Source organism: Phalacrocorax carbo, chromosome 9, assembly GCF_963921805.1.
Source record: "Phalacrocorax carbo chromosome 9, bPhaCar2.1, whole genome shotgun sequence".
NCBI classification, from domain to species: Eukaryota; Metazoa; Chordata; class Aves; order Suliformes; family Phalacrocoracidae; genus Phalacrocorax; species Phalacrocorax carbo.
Genome location: NC_087521.1, coordinates 8,558,165 through 8,577,653, shown reverse-complemented (window position 1 = coordinate 8,577,653; position 19,489 = coordinate 8,558,165). Strand labels below are relative to the sequence as shown.

The 19,489-nt window shown below is 40.6% G+C and overlaps 1 protein-coding gene across 8 annotated transcripts in view; it reads right to left on the bottom strand.

Moving 5' to 3' along the window:
- Window positions 1-17,204: 17,204 nt before the first annotated feature.
- The window catches only part of NUBPL (NUBP iron-sulfur cluster assembly factor, mitochondrial), an 87,923-nt gene continuing 85,638 nt past the window's right edge, over window positions 17,205-19,489 (bottom strand). For all 8 annotated transcript variants that reach the window (XM_064460217.1, XM_064460219.1, XM_064460222.1 and 5 more), the window contains one exon: window positions 17,205-18,819. In XM_064460217.1, coding sequence (XP_064316287.1) covers window positions 18,757-18,819 — 63 coding nt within the window. In that variant the 3' untranslated portion in view covers window positions 17,205-18,756. The remainder of the gene's footprint in view (window positions 18,820-19,489) is intronic.

Sequence of the window (19,489 nt, the reverse complement as noted above, 5' to 3'; positions counted from 1 at the left end):
AATAGTCGCCTAAGAGCAGGGGAACGCATTAGCATATGGACTTGGCATCTAGGTTAGTCATTGCTGAGTCAAATGTTTGGACAATTAAGTAAAGCTAAGCAGCAAGCACAAGTAGCTCACAGTATTACTTCAATTTAGAGATAACAAAGACTTATTAATTAACAGCAGTGATTACTAGAGTAAAAGAGGCTATGAACTTTTTTTTTTGCACTATAAAAGTCTGTATAAAAGTCTGCATACTCTGCTGATATTCACACTTTTCAGAAATGCAATTCCATTTTATTAGCATACAGAAATATGCTTCCAAAGCGGATTATAGTTTATTAAAGGACACTGGAGCGAAGAGATGATTCTCTTCATCACTGCTTCTCTTTCCACCACCATTGGGAGCATCACAACCCAGCATCACAACCCTGCCTCACAACAGCCTCAAAGTCATTACAGTGGTGCCTTCTTTCTCCTCCCTCTGTGCAGCTCTGGGTCACTGCTTTTAGCAGCTGTGGAGCTGTTGGAAAGCACCACAGGCCTGTTATCCCAGATGTGAGGGAGCTGAGGAGGGGAGCAGCACTGCTCCTCACAGGCATGGAGCAAGTGCTTCTCTGAGCTCCCAAAACAGATGCTACTCACTGATCTGAGTAAATACCCATTATCTCACAATTTATTAAATAGTAACAAAATCTCCAGAAACCTCTGGGATACCATGACTGAGAAGTACCCAGGGGTTGGTGATATGTAGCAAGTATGGTCAAAACTAGGTGCACCAAAGCCTAAAGGAAATGGAAACCATCTGGACATTTGAAAAACTGGTGCTTTCCTAGTCTGTGTGAAGGGTGGAAGGGACATCTCACATACGTATGAGCAGTACAGGAATCTGATGGTGAGCTTTAAGAACTGCCACTTGCCACAGGCAGAAATTTTGGGCCATACCTCTAAATTTGTATGGAAAACACACTGACTCATTTGGCAACTGTGATCAAGATATTCCACCTGGCCAGAAACACCAACCTTTACATCTTCAGTAGGCATCAATTATCGATGCTTGTGCTGTGAATATGCTTCCTTGTGTGTCCTTCTTTTCATCTCTCCCACTGTCCCAGATGGGAATACCTCACCTCTTTGCCCTTTACCACACACAAAGGCTGTTGTTACTGAGGAGCTCTTTGCGCGAGCACTCTTTCATCAGGCCAAGAAAGAAGAAAGCAAGAGGAAGTACAAACAGAAAAGCATTACGTATGAAGAAAAACCCCGAATAAGAATTCAAAAAGTAAATTAATACGGAACAGTCACCCCTTCACCTCTCAGGTTGCTTATGCACATATGGGACAATGCCTGTATCTGAGGACGTTAGGAGCACTGGCAAGATGAAAGATTCTAAAGAGACAGTAAAAAGCTCAGCAAAATTTATTAACATATAATCACATTTAATTTTTTTAAATTTAAAATATTTACAAGCCTAGCAGAAGCTAGGCCCAGAACTGGGGAAACTAAGGCAGAGAGCCTGCTTGTAAATATTTTCAATTAAAAAAAAGTTTAATTACATGGACAAAAAAGAAGAAAAGGTAGACACAGAGGTTGGGTGTAAGCCATGTAAAGTAAAGGTCTCAGGGTAGGTTTTACTTCCTGGATCTCTGACCACCTGTTGCCAGTCTAACAAGAAGCAGAACTAGGACTAAGAGATGCTATGGGCACAGGAAGACTGCAACACTGGTAACTGAAGGAACAAAAGGCATAAGACGGTAGGAAGGAGGGAAGGACAGGAGCTAGAAAGAGGGAAAGAGGAGAAACAGAAATTAACATGTGAAGACTTGATTTTATTCAGTCACCACTTACTGATGAAACACCCTTTTTCCAGAAGGTTCCCAACCAGCTGACCTGGTGTCTCATCCATCAGGGATACAGCTTATTTCAGTCTCAATGTTACATGTAGTAATCCACTTGGTAGAAAAGAGCAGCGATCAGAGCGATGAGGTTATTGCATAGAGTCCTCACTAGCCATTTCATTCCAGTGTCAGTAGGAAGTTAGACGCAGAGCTGAGACCAACCACCCATCCAGCACCCTGCCCCTGCCCGGTACTCCTACAGCACTCATGCCCATCAGGCCAGGTTTGGGCCTCCTGCAAAAGTAAATGCATAGCTTGTGGTATTCCAGGAGGGCAATTTTCTGTGTTTGTCTAATGTCAGAGGGAATGAGGATGTTTGCATCCAGCAAAGTCCCTCATTTTTCCACTCTGGTCAATCTAATACAGGAGACAGGTGTGCTCCTTCAAAGAGTCATTCTGTCTGAGATCTTAATTCGCTTAATATTTATAGTTTGTCATATTGCAGCCACTGTCTGCTGTCACAGTTGTTGTTCTTTCATTGATTAGCCCTATTTACAACCTTATTCATCCAATGGCCACAGCAGCTGCACTAAAACAGGACTACAGAAAGCTAATCCTTTCTGTCAGCATCTAAGCAATAATTTAACAGCAATGGGGTTTTGCCCTGTATCTCCACAACCTATAATTTTGCCAACTTTCACAATTTCATTAAAATACTCCCAATTTTTTTCTCCTTATACTGCACCTCTGGGAATGTATTATGCTGACTTCCATTAACACAAAATTGTAAGGTTCTAGTCTCCACAGTTGCACAAACCTGTGAATACAGTCGCAAATAGAGTCTCCAAAACTGTAGGCAAATAAAAAGCTTCTGTGGGTTGGTTGGCTGGTTTTTCAGTTCTCCCTAAGCAGATCATGAGCGTTACGCAGGCTGATGGTTTGCAAATTCAGTTTTGGCAGTACTGAACTTGGGATCACTCTTAGCCAATATTAGCTCTTGACTTTCTGCTCTCACCTTCACGTTTGTTTGCCCAGAACTGGAGGTCACATCAAGAAATATGAAACACGTGTTTTAAAATACTAACTTTTTTGAGACCTTATACTGACTTTATTTTAGCCACTCCACCTCCTTTTCACCCGGAAATAAAGCCAGAAAGGGCTGGCGATGACTGAATTCTCTCTTTATAGCATCAGCTGGTGCCAGCTGGAGTCTGTGCGGGCTGTCTGAAAGCTGCCACAGGAAAGGAACCTTTTGGTGTCTGAAGTCATCTGGTTTCAAGTTGGATAAAAGTGTTTTGCACTTGCCTGTCATTATCTCATTTCTTGCTTAGCTTTAACTGTCCCAACTTTCGCAAATACACCAAGCACTCACACAGTCGGCTCCTTCGGCAATCATTCAGATCCCTATTTTGATAATGCTCCCTCTGCAATGCTGTTTAAAGCAGTAGGTCAGAGTAGAGGCTTCAGGGTTGAAATTTTCCGTTAATTCACGTTGTGCAGCGTCGTGCTTTAGCCGGCAGCTCAGCCCCACACAGCCGCTCGCTCACTGCCCCACCGGTAGATGGGGGAGAGAATCAGAAGGGTAACGCTCGTGGGGTGGGGTAAGAACAGTGTAATAACTAAAATTAAAAGAAACAGCAACAGAAATGCAATATAAGGGGGAACAACGAGAGGCGCAAAGCCCCGGCGGGGGGGGGGGAGGGGAGGTGAGAGGGGGAACGAACCGCCGAAACGAACCGCACGCGCCGCAGCCGCTCACCGCACGCGCCGCAGCCGCTCACCGCACACCGACCCGACGCCGCGCCACAACCTGCCCCCCCACCCCTTAATATAGTGGTCATGGTGTCACGTGGTACGGAATGAACCTGCCACTGGCCAGTCGGGGCCAGCCGCCCCCGCCGTGGCCCCGCCCCTCCCAGCCCCCCCCCCCCCCCGCCACGCGGCAGAGCGCGGGAAGCCGGAGAGGCAGCCGCCCCCCACGGTGAGGAGAATTAACCCCTTCTCAGCCAAAACCAGCACATGCAGAAAAATCAATACTCGGCAAATGTCCAGATGCCCCAACAGGCCATATACAGACTGTGCCAGCTTGATAATTATAATTTCTTTAGTAGGTATGCCATGCATATAAGGAGGTATATCATGCATAAAGACATATTGGAAACAGAGAGCTTATAACTTGCTCACCAAAGCTCCAAGCCACAAGGAAGTAACTTTGAAACACAAATCCAAGTGGTAAAACGTAAGCTCTAACTAACCACATGTCAGTACGGAAAAAGGTAAAAAGTCACTAACAGCCATCAGAAAAAATCTGGATGACTGGACTGTTGCAGGCTAAGGTCACCATTCTAATGCAAAATCATAAAGCAAAACAGGGTACTGGTTTTGCTTCTTTAAATTATTCACAGTCAGCGGTGACCTTCCAGGGCTGGGTTCCCTGTTCAGCATTTCACTGTCTCACTGTATTGAGAAGATGTTTTCCTTGACCTTTGCAGTTTCCCCTTTTGTGTGCTACCTGGTATCTTGATAGAAGACACAGATATCTACAGCAGCTAGACAAAAAATAAAAATAAAAAAATCAAACTCCAAACTATTTTCTCACTTCTCTAAAAAGAAAAAACCTCTCTAACAAATTCTTAATGCCTTTTACAAAAAAAAAAATCATTTATTAAACAGCATGTGCTTATTAATAAATTACAAGGCAACCAGATGCAGAAGTCACTTTCAACGCGTTGTTGAAGGTGTTTATGCTAATGAGCATAAGCAGAAGCCTTTTCGGATGTTTGTTTGCATGGGGAAAATACGGGAATGAGGCCGTACCAAACAACTTTGAAATAGAATTGATGGATAGTTACCTATTATTCTTAAAGAATATCTGGCAGTATTTGTTCACACACGCTCAAGATGGCCTTTCCTCACCACTTTCCAAACCGATTGCTTAGCACCCCCCTATTCTATAAAAATGCATTGCCATCCTTATATGAGTCTAATGTAGACAGATGAATCAATATAAATAACACCATTTTAACAGAAAAAGTATTTTAATTGTCCTGTGAAAGCAACACGAAATCACAAACTTTTTTCTTCTCTTACTATCTCTGGCATAACAGAAGGAGTTATGGTGGCGAGGAGAAAGAAAAGTGCTCCTATCTAAAGGAATGGGGAAATCAAATTCTTCAAAAATGTTGAGGTAGGGCCTTCATTTGGTTAGTTTAGCGTAAGAGCTGAAGAAGATATCTCTCATATGACAGCTTTTGGAAGTAGATTTTGTCCCCCAGCACAAACTCAGGGTTACCAAAGAGGAGCGTGGGGCACAGCAGGAGCTTCCACTGCATGCGGGCACAGGCAGTGACACCAGCGGTGCCCAAGCGCAGGCATTTAGCATGGATGTTTACAGGCAGGTCTATATGCAAAGCAAATACAAAAGCGTAGGGGGTTTAGGTGGAGTGTTATTAGGCACAGTACATAAATAAATGTACCAACTATTGTATGCTTTATGTAAAAGTACCTACACAAATGCCTTATTGTTGTGCATATGCTGAAATTACAGGCACAGAGGAATCCGGACTGAAAAAGCTTCCAAATAGTTTTGGTAGCACGGTTTTCATCCCTTCCTAGAGACAGGTTTACATCTCTTCACAGGCATTCAGTTAGTTCAGACCTGTTCGTTCCCTGGAGCAGGGATTCTTTTGTATGCCAAATTTGGGTACGTGGGTATTTTCTTTAGAAATATTATACCTTCTAGGTATGCAGGCATCAAGTATCCAGGATGCAAATGGAAATGGTATCTTTGTACAAACTGTATTTAAGGTAGTTGTATCACAGACTGAGATAATTCCATCCCTTCTTTGTATTTTTTTAACATTACAAAATCAGGCTAAAGCCCAATTTCCCCTCTCCCGGTGACAGCTACCTAATCCAAGCTGTGATCTATGCCATCTCCTTGTATTTTATTTTAGCGATCTAACAGAGGGGATTTCTCAAACCAAGTTTCCTTGCCTCTGCTGTTAACATTTGTGACAAATCTATTTGCTTTGTAGATCTCGGGGGAAGACTCCAGGGACATCTGATCAAGCCATCTCAAAACTAGACAAAGAAACCCAGAGGCTGCCAGGCAAATCTCTTCTTCAGTATGTACTGTGATACCTTCCCTAGCCACACCAACTGTACTTTAAAACGGGGGTGGAGCATCGCTCCCTTTTCTTTTTTGAAATCTCAATATTAGCATAAGATGGGTCAAAAGAATGTTGTTATAAACGTAAATTGCAGCACATCCTGAAATATTAATTGCATGCTTTTAGAAAAGAACACTACAAAAACATAGTCACAATCAATTAGTTGGATTTGGAAGCAATTATAGGTGGTATATAGCCTATCACTACATCTTTAGCAAAAGATCTGAAGCAGTTGCACACCTCTCTATTTTTGTCAAAGCCTTTCAAATTCGTGCACATAATAGGAACTGAAGAAATAATTTTAACAAGGACCCAGTAATACAACGTACTAAAATTTGGAATAAAAATCCTTACAAAATAAGCTGCAATTTATTCCAATTTGAAAATCAAAGCTTTAATATTACCTTTTCAAAACAGACTTGGTAAAGAAGAATGTATACATATTTTAGAAGAATAAATAAATGTCCTGAAAAAAAGCTTCTTTAAACATATTGTAGGGGTAGGCATTAAATATGAAATTATCAAGGAACATAAGTTTCTTGGTAGCTGTCATGAAGATAAAGCCAAGAAAAAAAGGGTCTTTTCTGGTAAAGAACTAAATTAATGGAATCTGCTTCAGATGACTATACTGCTTGGATTGGTGCAGTCTGGAAGTCTTCACCCAAATGTCGCTGCTGCCTCCAAACCTCCTGCTATTTAGAACTTAGAACTAAGACCTAGCCCAATGTTCTCTGTTGAATACTGAGTCATTTAAAGAAAGCAGAAAAAGGTAAGAACAGGGAGGTTTGGGTTTGGTTTTGTTGTCTAAATAATGAAAGACAAATGAAAAGTCAATGAAATGAAAGTCACTGACTTTTGAAGGATAATTTTTTTTGAAAAAAAAAAAGTGTTCATTTTTCTTGTATCTTTCTCTGCAGATGCAGTTTACTTGCTTTGTGTGGTTAGTTGCAAAGAAACAGTTCAGCAAATTTCTAACAAATATAATCTGATTTTTTAACCCTATTCCTATCACAGATAATTAGATAATCGTGAGATAAACAGCTATGCGTTGTCTCATTACTTTACAGCCACTTAAAGAAAAAACCTTGTTGATGGAGCACAAGGACTAGGCAATGGTAGTCATCCTACTGCAAAACTGTTTGTGCAGAGCTGCTGAAGAGTTTAGCGCCGTGACTTTACTCTGACATTAACAAGATGACTCTACGTGACACAACAGCTAAACATATTTGTGATCTGTAAGCCCTTTGCAATGCAGAATGAACTTTAGGGGTAAAAAACCTGCCCCAAGCCGCTTACTTTCTTTTAGATTAGTAAAGGCCGTTATTTCATCCCCAAACAAAATAGCAAGGTTAAAGTTATGAGAAAAAACATCCCCTTGTTTTGGGAAGTTACAGCAGGAAGGGTGATTCTCACAGTCACGAGAAAAAAAAATGTGATATTTCTCTTTGGAAGAGAAGGCCTAGGTCAAATTTCTAAATCAGAGAATTATTGCCTTAGTTACACATGTGAGGGCTTCCCTATGCAACCACAACCCTCTACCCCTTCTGCTCTCCCTCTTCCTTGCCTCCTAGTGAAAAATCACACTTCTACAGGACATTTGCCTTTAAACAAAACCTTCAGTTAGTTTGCAAACACACACAGACTCGTGTGTATCTCTGCATTTCCACGTAGTCCCAGTACTTGCCTTTGATGCAGGGCTTTGTCCCTTGCTGAAAACCGTCACCACCTTCCCCTTCCATTGGTGTGGCACCTGAGCAAATCACACCTGACACACACATCTCTCACCAATCCCAAGGAGCACGCAGGCAGTGCTGGGCAGGGTGTAAAAGGAGTCTGTAACGCCTGGATTTGATTAACACCTACAGAGAATTAAAGGGTAAAGTCCATTAGGAAGCAGCAGGGATGGGCTGTGCCCTCATCATGGGCTCTAGGAGGTGAGCCTTGCTCAGCCTGTCACAGAGTCCCGGGGCTGATAGCCTGTTCCCACAGCCTACTCTGTCTCCCAAGGGGTCGCTTGGTTGGGAAAACTTCCCATGCTGAGAAATGTTAGGAAAAGCACCTCCATTTTATAGCCCTCAGAGTGAAGTAAAGGGGCTGATTTTCCCCCTTCCAGAGGGAGCTAGTGTTCTGAGCCCCTGCCATGCAAGGAAGGGGGTTGGTCCACGGTGTATATTACCAACACCAACATTCACAAAATGCTTTGCAGTCTATATCCGCGTCCCTTTAGCAGGACAGCTATCAGAATCACTGCACCAGACTGCGGTGAGCCAGCATGTTGCCAGCGGCCCAAAGCAGAGCAGCACTACGCCACGCTTGCTTTGCATGAAGCTGGGCAAGTCAACAGTACCGCACAACTGAAACAGCGTTGGTACCACAGCAAATAGCGCCGTTAGGCTGAAATCTGGATCGGTTTGCAGAATGGGTGACCCCCAGAAAGAGATGCGAGTCTGCAGATGATTGCTAACTGCTAGAAATACACTTAACCTGCACCTAATCCTCTGAAAGCAGTGTGATTTTCTGCTGTTGTCAGATCACTTGACATTGCTTACACCAAAACAACAGCTGAAGAAAACATAATGACAAACACTGGTAATGAGCAGTTAATACAAGCTCGAGGATGAATTAGCTTTGACAGTATTTCTGCTCTTGCGGAATCACTGCTTTAGAAGAGTATCTTCCAATATTGCTCATTATGAAAGCACAAATGCTCAAAACCCCCTTAGGGGAAGCAAGGCTTGAAGTGAGCCAGGCAGAGGTTTCCTGGGAGAGAGATGAATCAGTGCAACTTCTGCAACACATGCCTCCCCCATGTATAAGCAGAGCTGTGCGTCTCAGATTGGAGGTCAGTCAATGATTTCTGGACCACCTGCCAAATTAAAGTCTCAGATGTCTTATAGGACAAAATCCCTGGAGGTCAACATTCAGCAGTTTCAAGGCTTGACTCAAATTGTTTGTGTACAGTAATGGCAATAAATTGATCTTAATCAAAATGCAATACTCCTCTTGGAGAGTAAGGCATTCATTGCGAGGGAACTTTGCTGACAGCCTTGTCAAGCACTTAACTGGCCTCCTACAGAGAGACAGTGATCCGGTTCTTCGCAACACATCACAGGAGTGAAATGAATTCTTATTTACAACTAGGGATAAGAAGAGAGAATGAGAAATATTTCTCATTTGTTGAGATCACTACTCTCAGAGCTTGGCTTTGAGATGCAGGCAACTTCTTACCTTCTCCATGCTACAATGCAAACAACAAATCACCCTCTTTGCATTTTGTGTTGACCTCTTCTTCTCCATGAACGCCAGGCTCTATTATTTTATATTTTAGTAGCACTAAGATAAAGAGCACAGGTTATAGAAAAATATGCATTTCATATGCCCCATCAGAAACTATAAAGCTGTATCATAAATGGTTTTCTGAATTTTGTTTCTTAGTTGAACATATTAAACACTGCCACTTCTTGAAAAGAAAACAGTTATTTTTAAAGATTATGAACAACACACTCTCAAAAGAACCCGGAGAACAATAAAAGCATATTAGTTAGAAATGCCTTCACGTTTTGCTGCAAGTATTGCTTGACAAGCACGTGTTAGAATAAGCAAAGGATTTTTCAAAACATACAACTAGCTAAAAAGTTAAAAGAAAGTTTGTAAGTTTAAAATAAGTTAAAAAGAAACCAAATGTGTATTTCTCCTATTTTCGCAGCTGAGCCCTAACGGAAAGCAAGAGAGGTACTGCATGCATGAAAGCAGAACGGGGCATTTTCATAATATGTAGAGGGAGAAATAATTATCTATTTCACAAAGTGCTGCAGTAAGTAATATTACTAAAATAATCAGTAATCAGTCTGTTAACAGGCAACCGGAATATAATGATATATAAATATATTCTGATATATATAATATTCTGATATATATAATGAATATAAAAATATCAGGACATATTCACCCTAATTGAAGAGTAATATGCAACATAGATATGGATGAAATGTGCACAGAAAGCCCGCTCATCTTTTTATGATTACAATAACACAAAGAGTAAAAATACAGTTTATCAAAGCCATGTGACTTAAAACTGCTAATTTACAAGGCTGCAAAAGAGGAGTCTTCCTTGTGAGAAGGCCAGAGAAGCAGTAGAGAAGTTCCAGCTTTCTTCCAAGTTCCCTTTCTTACTAGTTTCATGTTCAAACATCACACAGAAGGCTACACCCACACCCCATTTTATCGACCCTCAGTTACCTCTGTGTCCCAACAGGCCCCAGTAAGTCCTTCGCGGCAAAGAGGAGAGTGGACGGCTCTGCCACACTCTCCCAGTGCCCATGCAGAGCTCCTCCCAAAGCGACAGAGTTGCAAGGCTAGGGGGTCATTCTCGGTGCAGGATTTTATCTTGTGAAAGGTAACACTTTAGAATTGCAAGGCCACACATTGCCTACGAATAACACAGCATTACTCAAACAGAAAGTAAATCAAAGAAACAATCACAGCCCATAACAACTGCCAGGTGCAGCCAGGTGCAATTTAAGAACACGGTTCCCAAGCATTACCCACAGCACCTGTCCTTCTACAAAGAGAATACCAGCTACTAACAAATACTGACCAGTGCCAGCCCCAGCAGGGATATTGTACAGCCTGATAAGCAGCACTGACACACTACGGCGTGAACAGATCCCTGTTTTCCTGGGGAGGGTAGATCGCAATGTGAAGAATAAACATTTTGGTGAGTCACTTCCTGTGTTAGGGACATGAGAACGTACGGTCTAAAGGTTCAGCGCTGTCACCGTTTAGGGTGTGATTTTTCTCAATAGCAAATCACAGAAGGAGTTTGGAGTTCACTTAGGAAGCAGAAACTTCGGTGGCACTATGTGAATGCTGCTGGCTCCTCCTGCGTCAGTGCACGTACGTGCTGCTTCAGCAATCTGGGTTCAACAAATGTGTTTTCATGATCCTTAGCCACGGCAATTAACTCATGTGCTGCTCAAATGTCCTTTGCATTTTATCTGCCACAGTTCATGATTGTTCCCGTGCCAATGTAGATAAGGTTAAAGACACTCACATACAAAATAAAACAGAACCTCATGTTGCTTGTGTGTTGTATTCTCAAGATATAATTAGCGCCTGGTTAAGAGAGTTCCAATCTGACTATCCAAAATTCTGCCCAATTGGTATCTTATCATGCGGTGACTGTGGTTTCTGAAAACTAACCAGAAAATAAAGAACAATCCCATCTTTCATCATTTTGTTTTGAAGAAAATTATATAATCTCCCTTCAAAGCATGAAATTCCCGCTAGGAGCCTCTGTACATAAATCTTTTTATCTTTATCTGACCACCAACAGTAGTAAAGTGCTGGAAAAGGAAACGTGAAACACTTTGTATAGGAAAAAAAACGACTGGAATAAGATGAAACTTCATATTACTGTATGTTAAGCTCTGGAACAGTAATTCAGTAAGGTATGCAAAATGACTCCTTGGTTGTCGGTATCACCCAAGTGTCAGGAAAAGTACTCTGCAGTGATCATACATCTTGCTATTGTATTCAACTTCAGCTCCCGTGGTAAAGACAGCTAAAATGCTAACTTTGATAAACAACCACCCTGGGATGGCACATTATCTGATGCAAAACAGACACTGACCAAGAACTGAGACATCCCATTTCTCAAATAGTGCTGTGGCAACTGTTTTCAACTATTCACTTGTAAATGTATTTTTCAATAGCTTCCCTAACATGCAGAAATGTGTGTGCAGAAAATGAGGGCCCCTGATGATCTGCAGAGATGTGGCGATTCTGTCCTGCCATCTTTCTGCAGCACCAGGATTGTCACGTTCCCGGGGTGCCAGGCACCCCAGGTCACACATTCCCTGACTGCACATTTCTGGCAGAAGTGGGACAGATACGTTCCCAATTTCTGACAGTATAAATGTCTTATTTCCTTTCATATGCCAGTTGCATTTACAAACTCATAAGCCATCCCCTGCTTTGCCCTGACCCATCTTCCTTCACTAAAAATGTAATTCTGCTTGTATTTTTGCTGTGCCAACAAATTCCCGTTGAATGAGGTCATTCCAGGCAAATCCTGGTACATCATCCCTCTTCCCTCCTGTCACCTGCTACTGCAGATTCATATACAGGATTCTGTACACAGGCACTGTGGTGAATAATAATACTTAACTTGTCTGAGTCATTTTTTCTGTGAAAATGGCAGACCTTTTCAGCCAGCGGAAAGCAATGCATTTCAACAGCAGAGAGTTTGTCCAAATGCCTTTATTACTACTACTTCCTTAAAAACAATACTTAAAGTATAAAAATAGGAATATTTTAAATAAATTACTCCAGCGTGTACTGTTTTCAATGTTCGTGAGCTACAAGCTCTTAATAATTAAAAGGCATTTTATCGGCAGTTTCATTTTGTATTAGGGAAGATATATTTCCCATTGGGCTAACAAAACCAACAACATTCACCGAGACAGCGATTACAATTTCCTATATTAACCCAACAGGGAAGAAGGCATTCAGCACCAAACAGCCCTGTCATTTCTTTCTCTAGAGGAATAACTTTCTGGACGCGTTACCAATAGTCAAGGAACACTGCTTTACAAAAAGTTTTATTTACACTGTAGAGAAATTAAGCCAAAAGCGAAGTAGCAGTGTCTGTGTTAATAAGAAATGCATTTGTAAAACATGCATTTATAAAAAAGTGCAAACAAGCAACAAATTCACAGGCTTTCTAAAAGCTTAGGATATTAAGGCATTACAAAAGAGATGCCAGCAGTGCTGGCACTCACAAAAAAATGTGGGTTTATTAGACTAAGTTTTCAAAGCCTAGATGCTTACAAGGCACATTTTCCCAGCCTTTTAACACTTGTTTTAAAAAGTAACTCTCCAAAATAGCCATTGGGTCCTATTATCCTCCAGAAGGAAGTGGGGAGTGTGAACCCAAACCTCCCGACTCCATCCGAAATGCAATTAATTAGAGGCCTCAAGGTATCACAGACAAAAGCCTGTTTATATGGAAATTCCGCCTCTAAAAAGAGACATGTAGAAACTTCCTGATTCAGCAGATAAAACAACATGTAAACCCATCCTGGCCTGTCTGACCAGCCTACAAACACATCTCACGCCACCCTCAAAATGCCTACTGCGGAGGAGGAAAATGTTCAGGCTCCTGACCTTGTCTTCATTTTAACAGTTTCCCTTAATGACATGTAAAAATATTTGCAACATTTACACACTGGACAAACAGTCCAAAATTAAATCTACAGAATAGGGGTTTGGCTTAATAAGATTTCTCACCCTGTTTATTTCTCCCAAATATGCCACCAAACTGGGCTTTAAAAAGACATTATAGTGTTTCTTCAATATTAATTGGGGAAAAAAAAATCACTGAAGATAAAAAGGAAAAAGTACTCCTAAATACCATTAGAAAGCCTTTATAAATAAGCTAACGCTTTTCAGAAAAAGTAGCCAGAAGTTCTTATTCTTAAAGTAGACCTTGTTTAGTAACAGGAAGGGTTCATGGGGGAAGCAAGCGTGGGGAGTCTCCTGTCTTTCTCTCATAGAAAAGGCAAAACCTCTGGACCACAGGAAATAACACAAGTTTTAGAAAGTCCCAGTGGAGCGAGTGAAAACACTTCAAATAAATCTGTAAGCTCTCAAAACCATGTTAAAGGACAACAGATGTTCTTCCCCCCACTAGCTTGTTCGAACGCTCGCATACTCCCTAGCAGAAGCCATTTATTTGCATTGATTAAAGTGGGTATTCAGATCCGGACACATACAAATAGAGAAACTGAGAGGAATAGGTGCATAAGGAACTACAAGCTGTGCCTTTCCTCCTCTTGCTGGAAAAAAAAAGCCTTCCTGAATATGTGGAGATAATGGAAAAAATACAGACCTCTGAATATACGTTTTCTTCAGCCTTAATATCTTCATAATGTAAAACAGAACCCACAAAAAAAAGAGATACGTCTTAAATTTATGCTGAAAACTACTTTGGGAATTAATTTTTTCTTTTGCTGTGTTTTTGTGATATGTGGCTGACATACCAGTGCCTTGGCTGATATGCTGCCAAAATAAAATATAATCATCATTATAACTCCTGTCATTATAAGTCAATTCTGAAATTAAATCAGCAATTCAGATTCATCTTACTGCCAAGTGTCCTTAAGCAGAAGCTTTTCCCCCCAACCATCTCCAGTAGGAAACACTCCCGTTAAATAAAAACGACAACAATGATACAGGCCCAGATGCAGCCATGAGAAACTGAACTGACACATGGGTATCAAAATCCAAAAGCAGAACCTCCCAGCCTTTTCTCACATCTGTAAGCAGCTACAATGCCAGCCATTATCCTACAAATTGATTCTTTTGTTCACAGACTCGTTAGGTAAAAATCATCAAAAAAGCTGGGAACAAGGACCAAAGACCAGCCCAAGTCATTAGGCTAAAAAATAATTCGCTGTGATTAGGACTAGGTTCCCTATTTCTTCCACAAGCAATACAGCTTTATCAGAAGCAGCGATGAATGCTCCTTGACGGTCCTCAGCAAAGACTAAGCCAGGGGGCTGAGGACCTCCCCTAAGTTTAGGAGCTATGGATTCGAATCTTCCCAGCCAAAGCCAGGCCTCAAACAAGTTTCTTATACATTGTGAAAATATTGCAAACCTTGTGGAAAAATAAGCGTGGAGATCCTACCCGCAGCGACGATACCTGGAAGGACGGGACCAGTGCCTGCGACTTGGGTATCAGGTACGGAGTTCACGTGCCAGTCTCGGGGTTGGAGATGCTCTCACAGACACTTTGCACGGCTGGAGTAAGTACCAAAATCCCCTTTATATTGTTGCACAGCATCTTCAGTGCCTTAGACTTTGCAAATCATTTCTGTAGCCCACAGAGCCTCTCGCAGCTCTTTAATCTTTCACCTAAGCAACAGAAGGGTTTTCCTTTCTTGTTGCTCTCCTGCTGTTATTCTCCAACGTATATTCTTGCACCTGCAAGCCCAATATTATTACAGCAGGATCTCTAGGAACCTGGAGATATTCCCACTGGCATGAGACTCACCCCTTCTTTACTCCCTTTTTCCCCCCTTGATTGCAGCCTTTGGTTTAATTAGGGAGCCCAGTAACAGCCCGAACAAAGTTTACCAACAACCCAGTATGCAGCACCTGTCTCAGATCAAAGCCTGCTCTCCTCAGCACTAACTGCATCACAAGCAGGGAAAGCCCAACAGGGAGTTTGAGGAGGTCCAGGTGAAAACCATATACTTCCTAAAGGAAAGATATTGGGGGGGGGATTCACCTGCTGCACTGGATCCAAGCGAGTCCAATTAATTGGAAGCAAATTCAGAATTACAGGATTTTTTGTTGATACACTGACAATGACCTGCTTCTGCTGTTTTTCCTCTGCATTAACATTATTGCATCACCATGATCACCAATTAGAACAACTAAAATGGGTGTAGTTTAAACTCAAATTGAATTAGTAGAGAAAAACTGATTTGCAAACTACTTTCCTCTCACCCCTTCAAACAACAATTTAAAAATTTGTTGTTATTGTGAGAAATTTAACATTTGAAGGAATGCACAGGCCATAGCCTCCATGGCTCAACAGTTCCCAATGACCTGAACACTGCAGTAAAGATTTTTTACAATTTTATACTCAAGTTTCATTGAAACCCAAACCTGTGAAAGCCAGAAAATGCACTGTGTTAAGACACAGCCCATAGGCTCCTCACCCAAGAAACAAAAGGAATTATCCGCAAGCACAACTGCGGTCACTGTACAAAGGGCCGTGTTGTGAACAGCAAAGCAAATAACTCTTGACAGCGATGCAAGGCGACCTGGGAAATCACGATCCTAACGTACACGGGAGGTAGCCTGGTCTGGCATTCGCCTCTACCCTCACTCCTGCCTGCCTGGCCTCGCACCTCCCCAGCCTTCCTTTTTCTTTCTCTTCCTCTGTGGGATTTTGCAGCGTGTAACTGCAGCTTACAGCACTACAGACTTTAATAATTCCGTGCTGGTAACGCACAGTCACAGTAATTTTGCAGTAAGTCTCCACTGCTCCTGAGCAAAGAGCATTTACCCATACAGCTTAGGAAAGCCAGATCCTATTGTTAGGATTAGCATTTTTAGAAAAAAACATACTAGTACACTAGGAAATATCACAGAAATGAAAGTAAAATATTGGAGTTGAAAAGAGCAAGCAACACCGTGTGTCAAGTCTATAACCTATATTTATAAACGACGGTTAAATGCCAGCATCTCCTGCTCAATCTCCAACTGATCCAACCACCCCCACCCCCAATCCAATAACTTATATCTGTGATTTTACAAACTACGATTTCAAACCTAGTTCAAATCTAGTACGTGGACCAGAATGAATTAATATGTATTTAACAGGGTACTGTATAATAATAAAAAAAAAATCAGTATGTCTTTCTGTAACGTTAAGTAGCAATAACACTGTGTCAATGCCCTTCGGTTCCTTTGCAGGGGCGGGACTTGGAAACATGCTTTTTCACTCATGAGAATGAGGGAAGTAAAGCAAATATGTTCTTGTTTGAAATTTGGTTTGACCATTGCTATCCTTAAATGCAGAAATGTCCTACCTACTCCGTACAATTACATATATATTTTAAAGGACTGACAATTTTTAATCAATAAATCAGGTTTCACCTACTACATTGTGCAATCCTTCAACAAAAATGTTAATTAAATATGAATTTTCAGGTTAGCTTAGAAACTATATTTAATCACTATAAGCTGTTTCTTGATAAGGGCATTCAAAATAGTTCTGCAGGTGAAAGATTCAACAGAGCAAAACTGCAGTACTTAATTAAAAGGAAAAAATATGTAAAGAGGAATAAAAATAAAATACCTTTGAAAGCAAATTTCATCCTCAACTAACCCAAGAAATAATGAGAAAGAAAAGAAAGGGAAAACAAACAACCTTATATCTGTATACTGATTGTTCACCCAGTCTCAATATGAACTGGGTGTCAGAGCCATTCTTTTTAACAGAATGAAAATAATAAATACCAAAGTTCAGAAAGTATCACAGTCTTTTGCTAAAAACAATCAGAAATCCCAGGTTTTTCGCTAGAATTTATGATTATACTATGATAAAACGATCACAGGATTACTTACGGACATACATATCAACAGTTAGAATATGTAAAGCAGAAGTGAATAAATAATACGTGTAGAGATAAAACTCAATTTAAAAAACCAATAAGTTTTATTAATAAAATATGAAAGGGCAGAATGCTAAGCCAGTTTGATTTTTGTAAAATATCTTAGACAACTGAAAGGAAGTGAATATTTGTGTCAATTCTACAGGCCCAGGATCATATGCTACTGAAAAAGCTGAACACTGATACAAGATCTCATGGGGGAGGGTGCCAGCGAGGAGGTTCAGAGATTGATAGGAATCAAAAAATCAACAGTTTTGGACTACAGCATTTACAGGATTACAAAATCACCTAAGCCTGAAATTCAACCCATAATTTGTACCTAGCTTTCTCATGTAAATTCTGTGTACATGTCACTTAAATATTCTTAACATTAAAGGTATACCAACTTTTTCTGTTCTGTTACTTCAATAAGGAAAAACAACTACATCCAAGATTATAACAATTTGGACTACAGGGAAAATCTCGGTCCCACAGAGGTCAACAGCAGATCTCCCTAGTCTGGTTAAATTCCCAGTATGGTATGGTTAAGATGTATGTTTAAGATACCCATACTTGATTGTGTACATGAAAAAGCCTAAATGTCAACTCGGACATCTAATTGTAAATGGAAATTCATTCCCTGAAGGCATATTCTTCCACTTCCACACACCAACACAAAAATAAAGATCACAGAAATATAAGGCAATGAAAAGACAAACCAGAAGGCCACACAGTTTGATGAGCAAATTTTCCTTTACTTCAAAAATTTACCTTTCTATTCAAATTCCAGGTTGCTGCACTGTAACAGGAATACACAATCATAAATTTAATTTAACTTGATCATTTGCATCCCCTGGCAAACTGAGCTCAGGCACAACATTGGGTTTTCAGTGAAGCCCTTGGTTACCAGTCTTCTGTCTGGGTCCATTATGATGCAAAGCAGTGAAGAGTTAAGCCTCAGGTCATGTAATCCATTCTCTACTAAACTGTGAATTGCCTCATGATCGAACATTATCCAATAAGGAATGAATTTGCTCATGAACCATCACAAGAACTCCTCAGAGTATACGCGGAATTTTTAAAATTTTCTTTTAAGATGAACACACAAAAATATTGCAGTTACATAACTGAATTTGCTTCTGAACATTCTGCAGAACTTAAGGTCAGCTTGGTAGTTAATCAAGTAAAAAGTTGAACCAAAATTGACAGAAATTAGAGTATGGCAAATGTCATTTTTTAAGGAGGACTTATCCCTTGGCATCCCTCTCTTCATTCTCCTTGGCTGGAGCAGCTTTTTTTCATTCTTGACCTCAAAACAGGACACATGTAAAAAATGTGCTTGATCCCTTCTTGCTTGATGATGTTACAGTCCAGCAGCTAAATACTGTCTATCATCCTTTGCATAGTTCAATCCATTTGGACATGGCCAAACAAATTGAAAAATAGTAAATATCACAATCACAATTTAAGCTTAAATTAATTCCTTAAAAAAATCGTGGAACTAAAATATGGCATCCACATAAGGTTGCAGGACTCTTCTGTATTGGTCTCACCAAAAGATCACGTTTTTTGGTAAGTTTCAGTGATAAACACTTCAAGCAGGAGGTACTGGCAGTCGTCTTACTATTTCCATAGCTATCTTAAGATAGGCTTTAGCCTGCAAAAACAGAAACATCTATTTAGCACCTTTCATTTTCTATAAAAAGAAATATTTCACATCTTGTTAGGTATATGTTCTTTCACACACCTTCAAAGGAAAAGAAAAACGTTACAATAAATGGGTTCGATTTAGCCAGTTTTGTCTTCAGGAAGAATGATGCATTAATACCTAAAATAAGTAAAAGCGTTATTTAAAATATTGGGAGGAGGTGTAAAATTTAACTTTGGCATTATTCTGAGACTAGAACTTGACTGAACAATCTGTCTTAAACAGCAAAGAGAATCAATATTCTTCTGGAGGAAAAGTGCTGAGAAGGAAGGAGACTTTAGTCCCACAGGTACTATTGGTTATAAACTCCCCTCACCCTGAAGACTGAGATGCATTGTGCACAGGACTGAGATAGAGAATCAGAGAAAACGATGTTACAAAAAAAAAAAATAATTCTGAGATAATTAATTCATTGCAGACTAGGCTACTCTACAGACTTTCCTATACAGGCATTAAAAATTAAAGAATTTTCAAAAAAATACGTATTTCCAAAAGACTGAAGTGGGTATTGGAAAGAACTAATTTTGCTACACTAGAATCCGTAGAGCAAAATCTCCCTCTCACAGCAACCTGCGGCATCTGCTCAGATACCCTCAGCTGGAGGGCAGAAGAACATAGA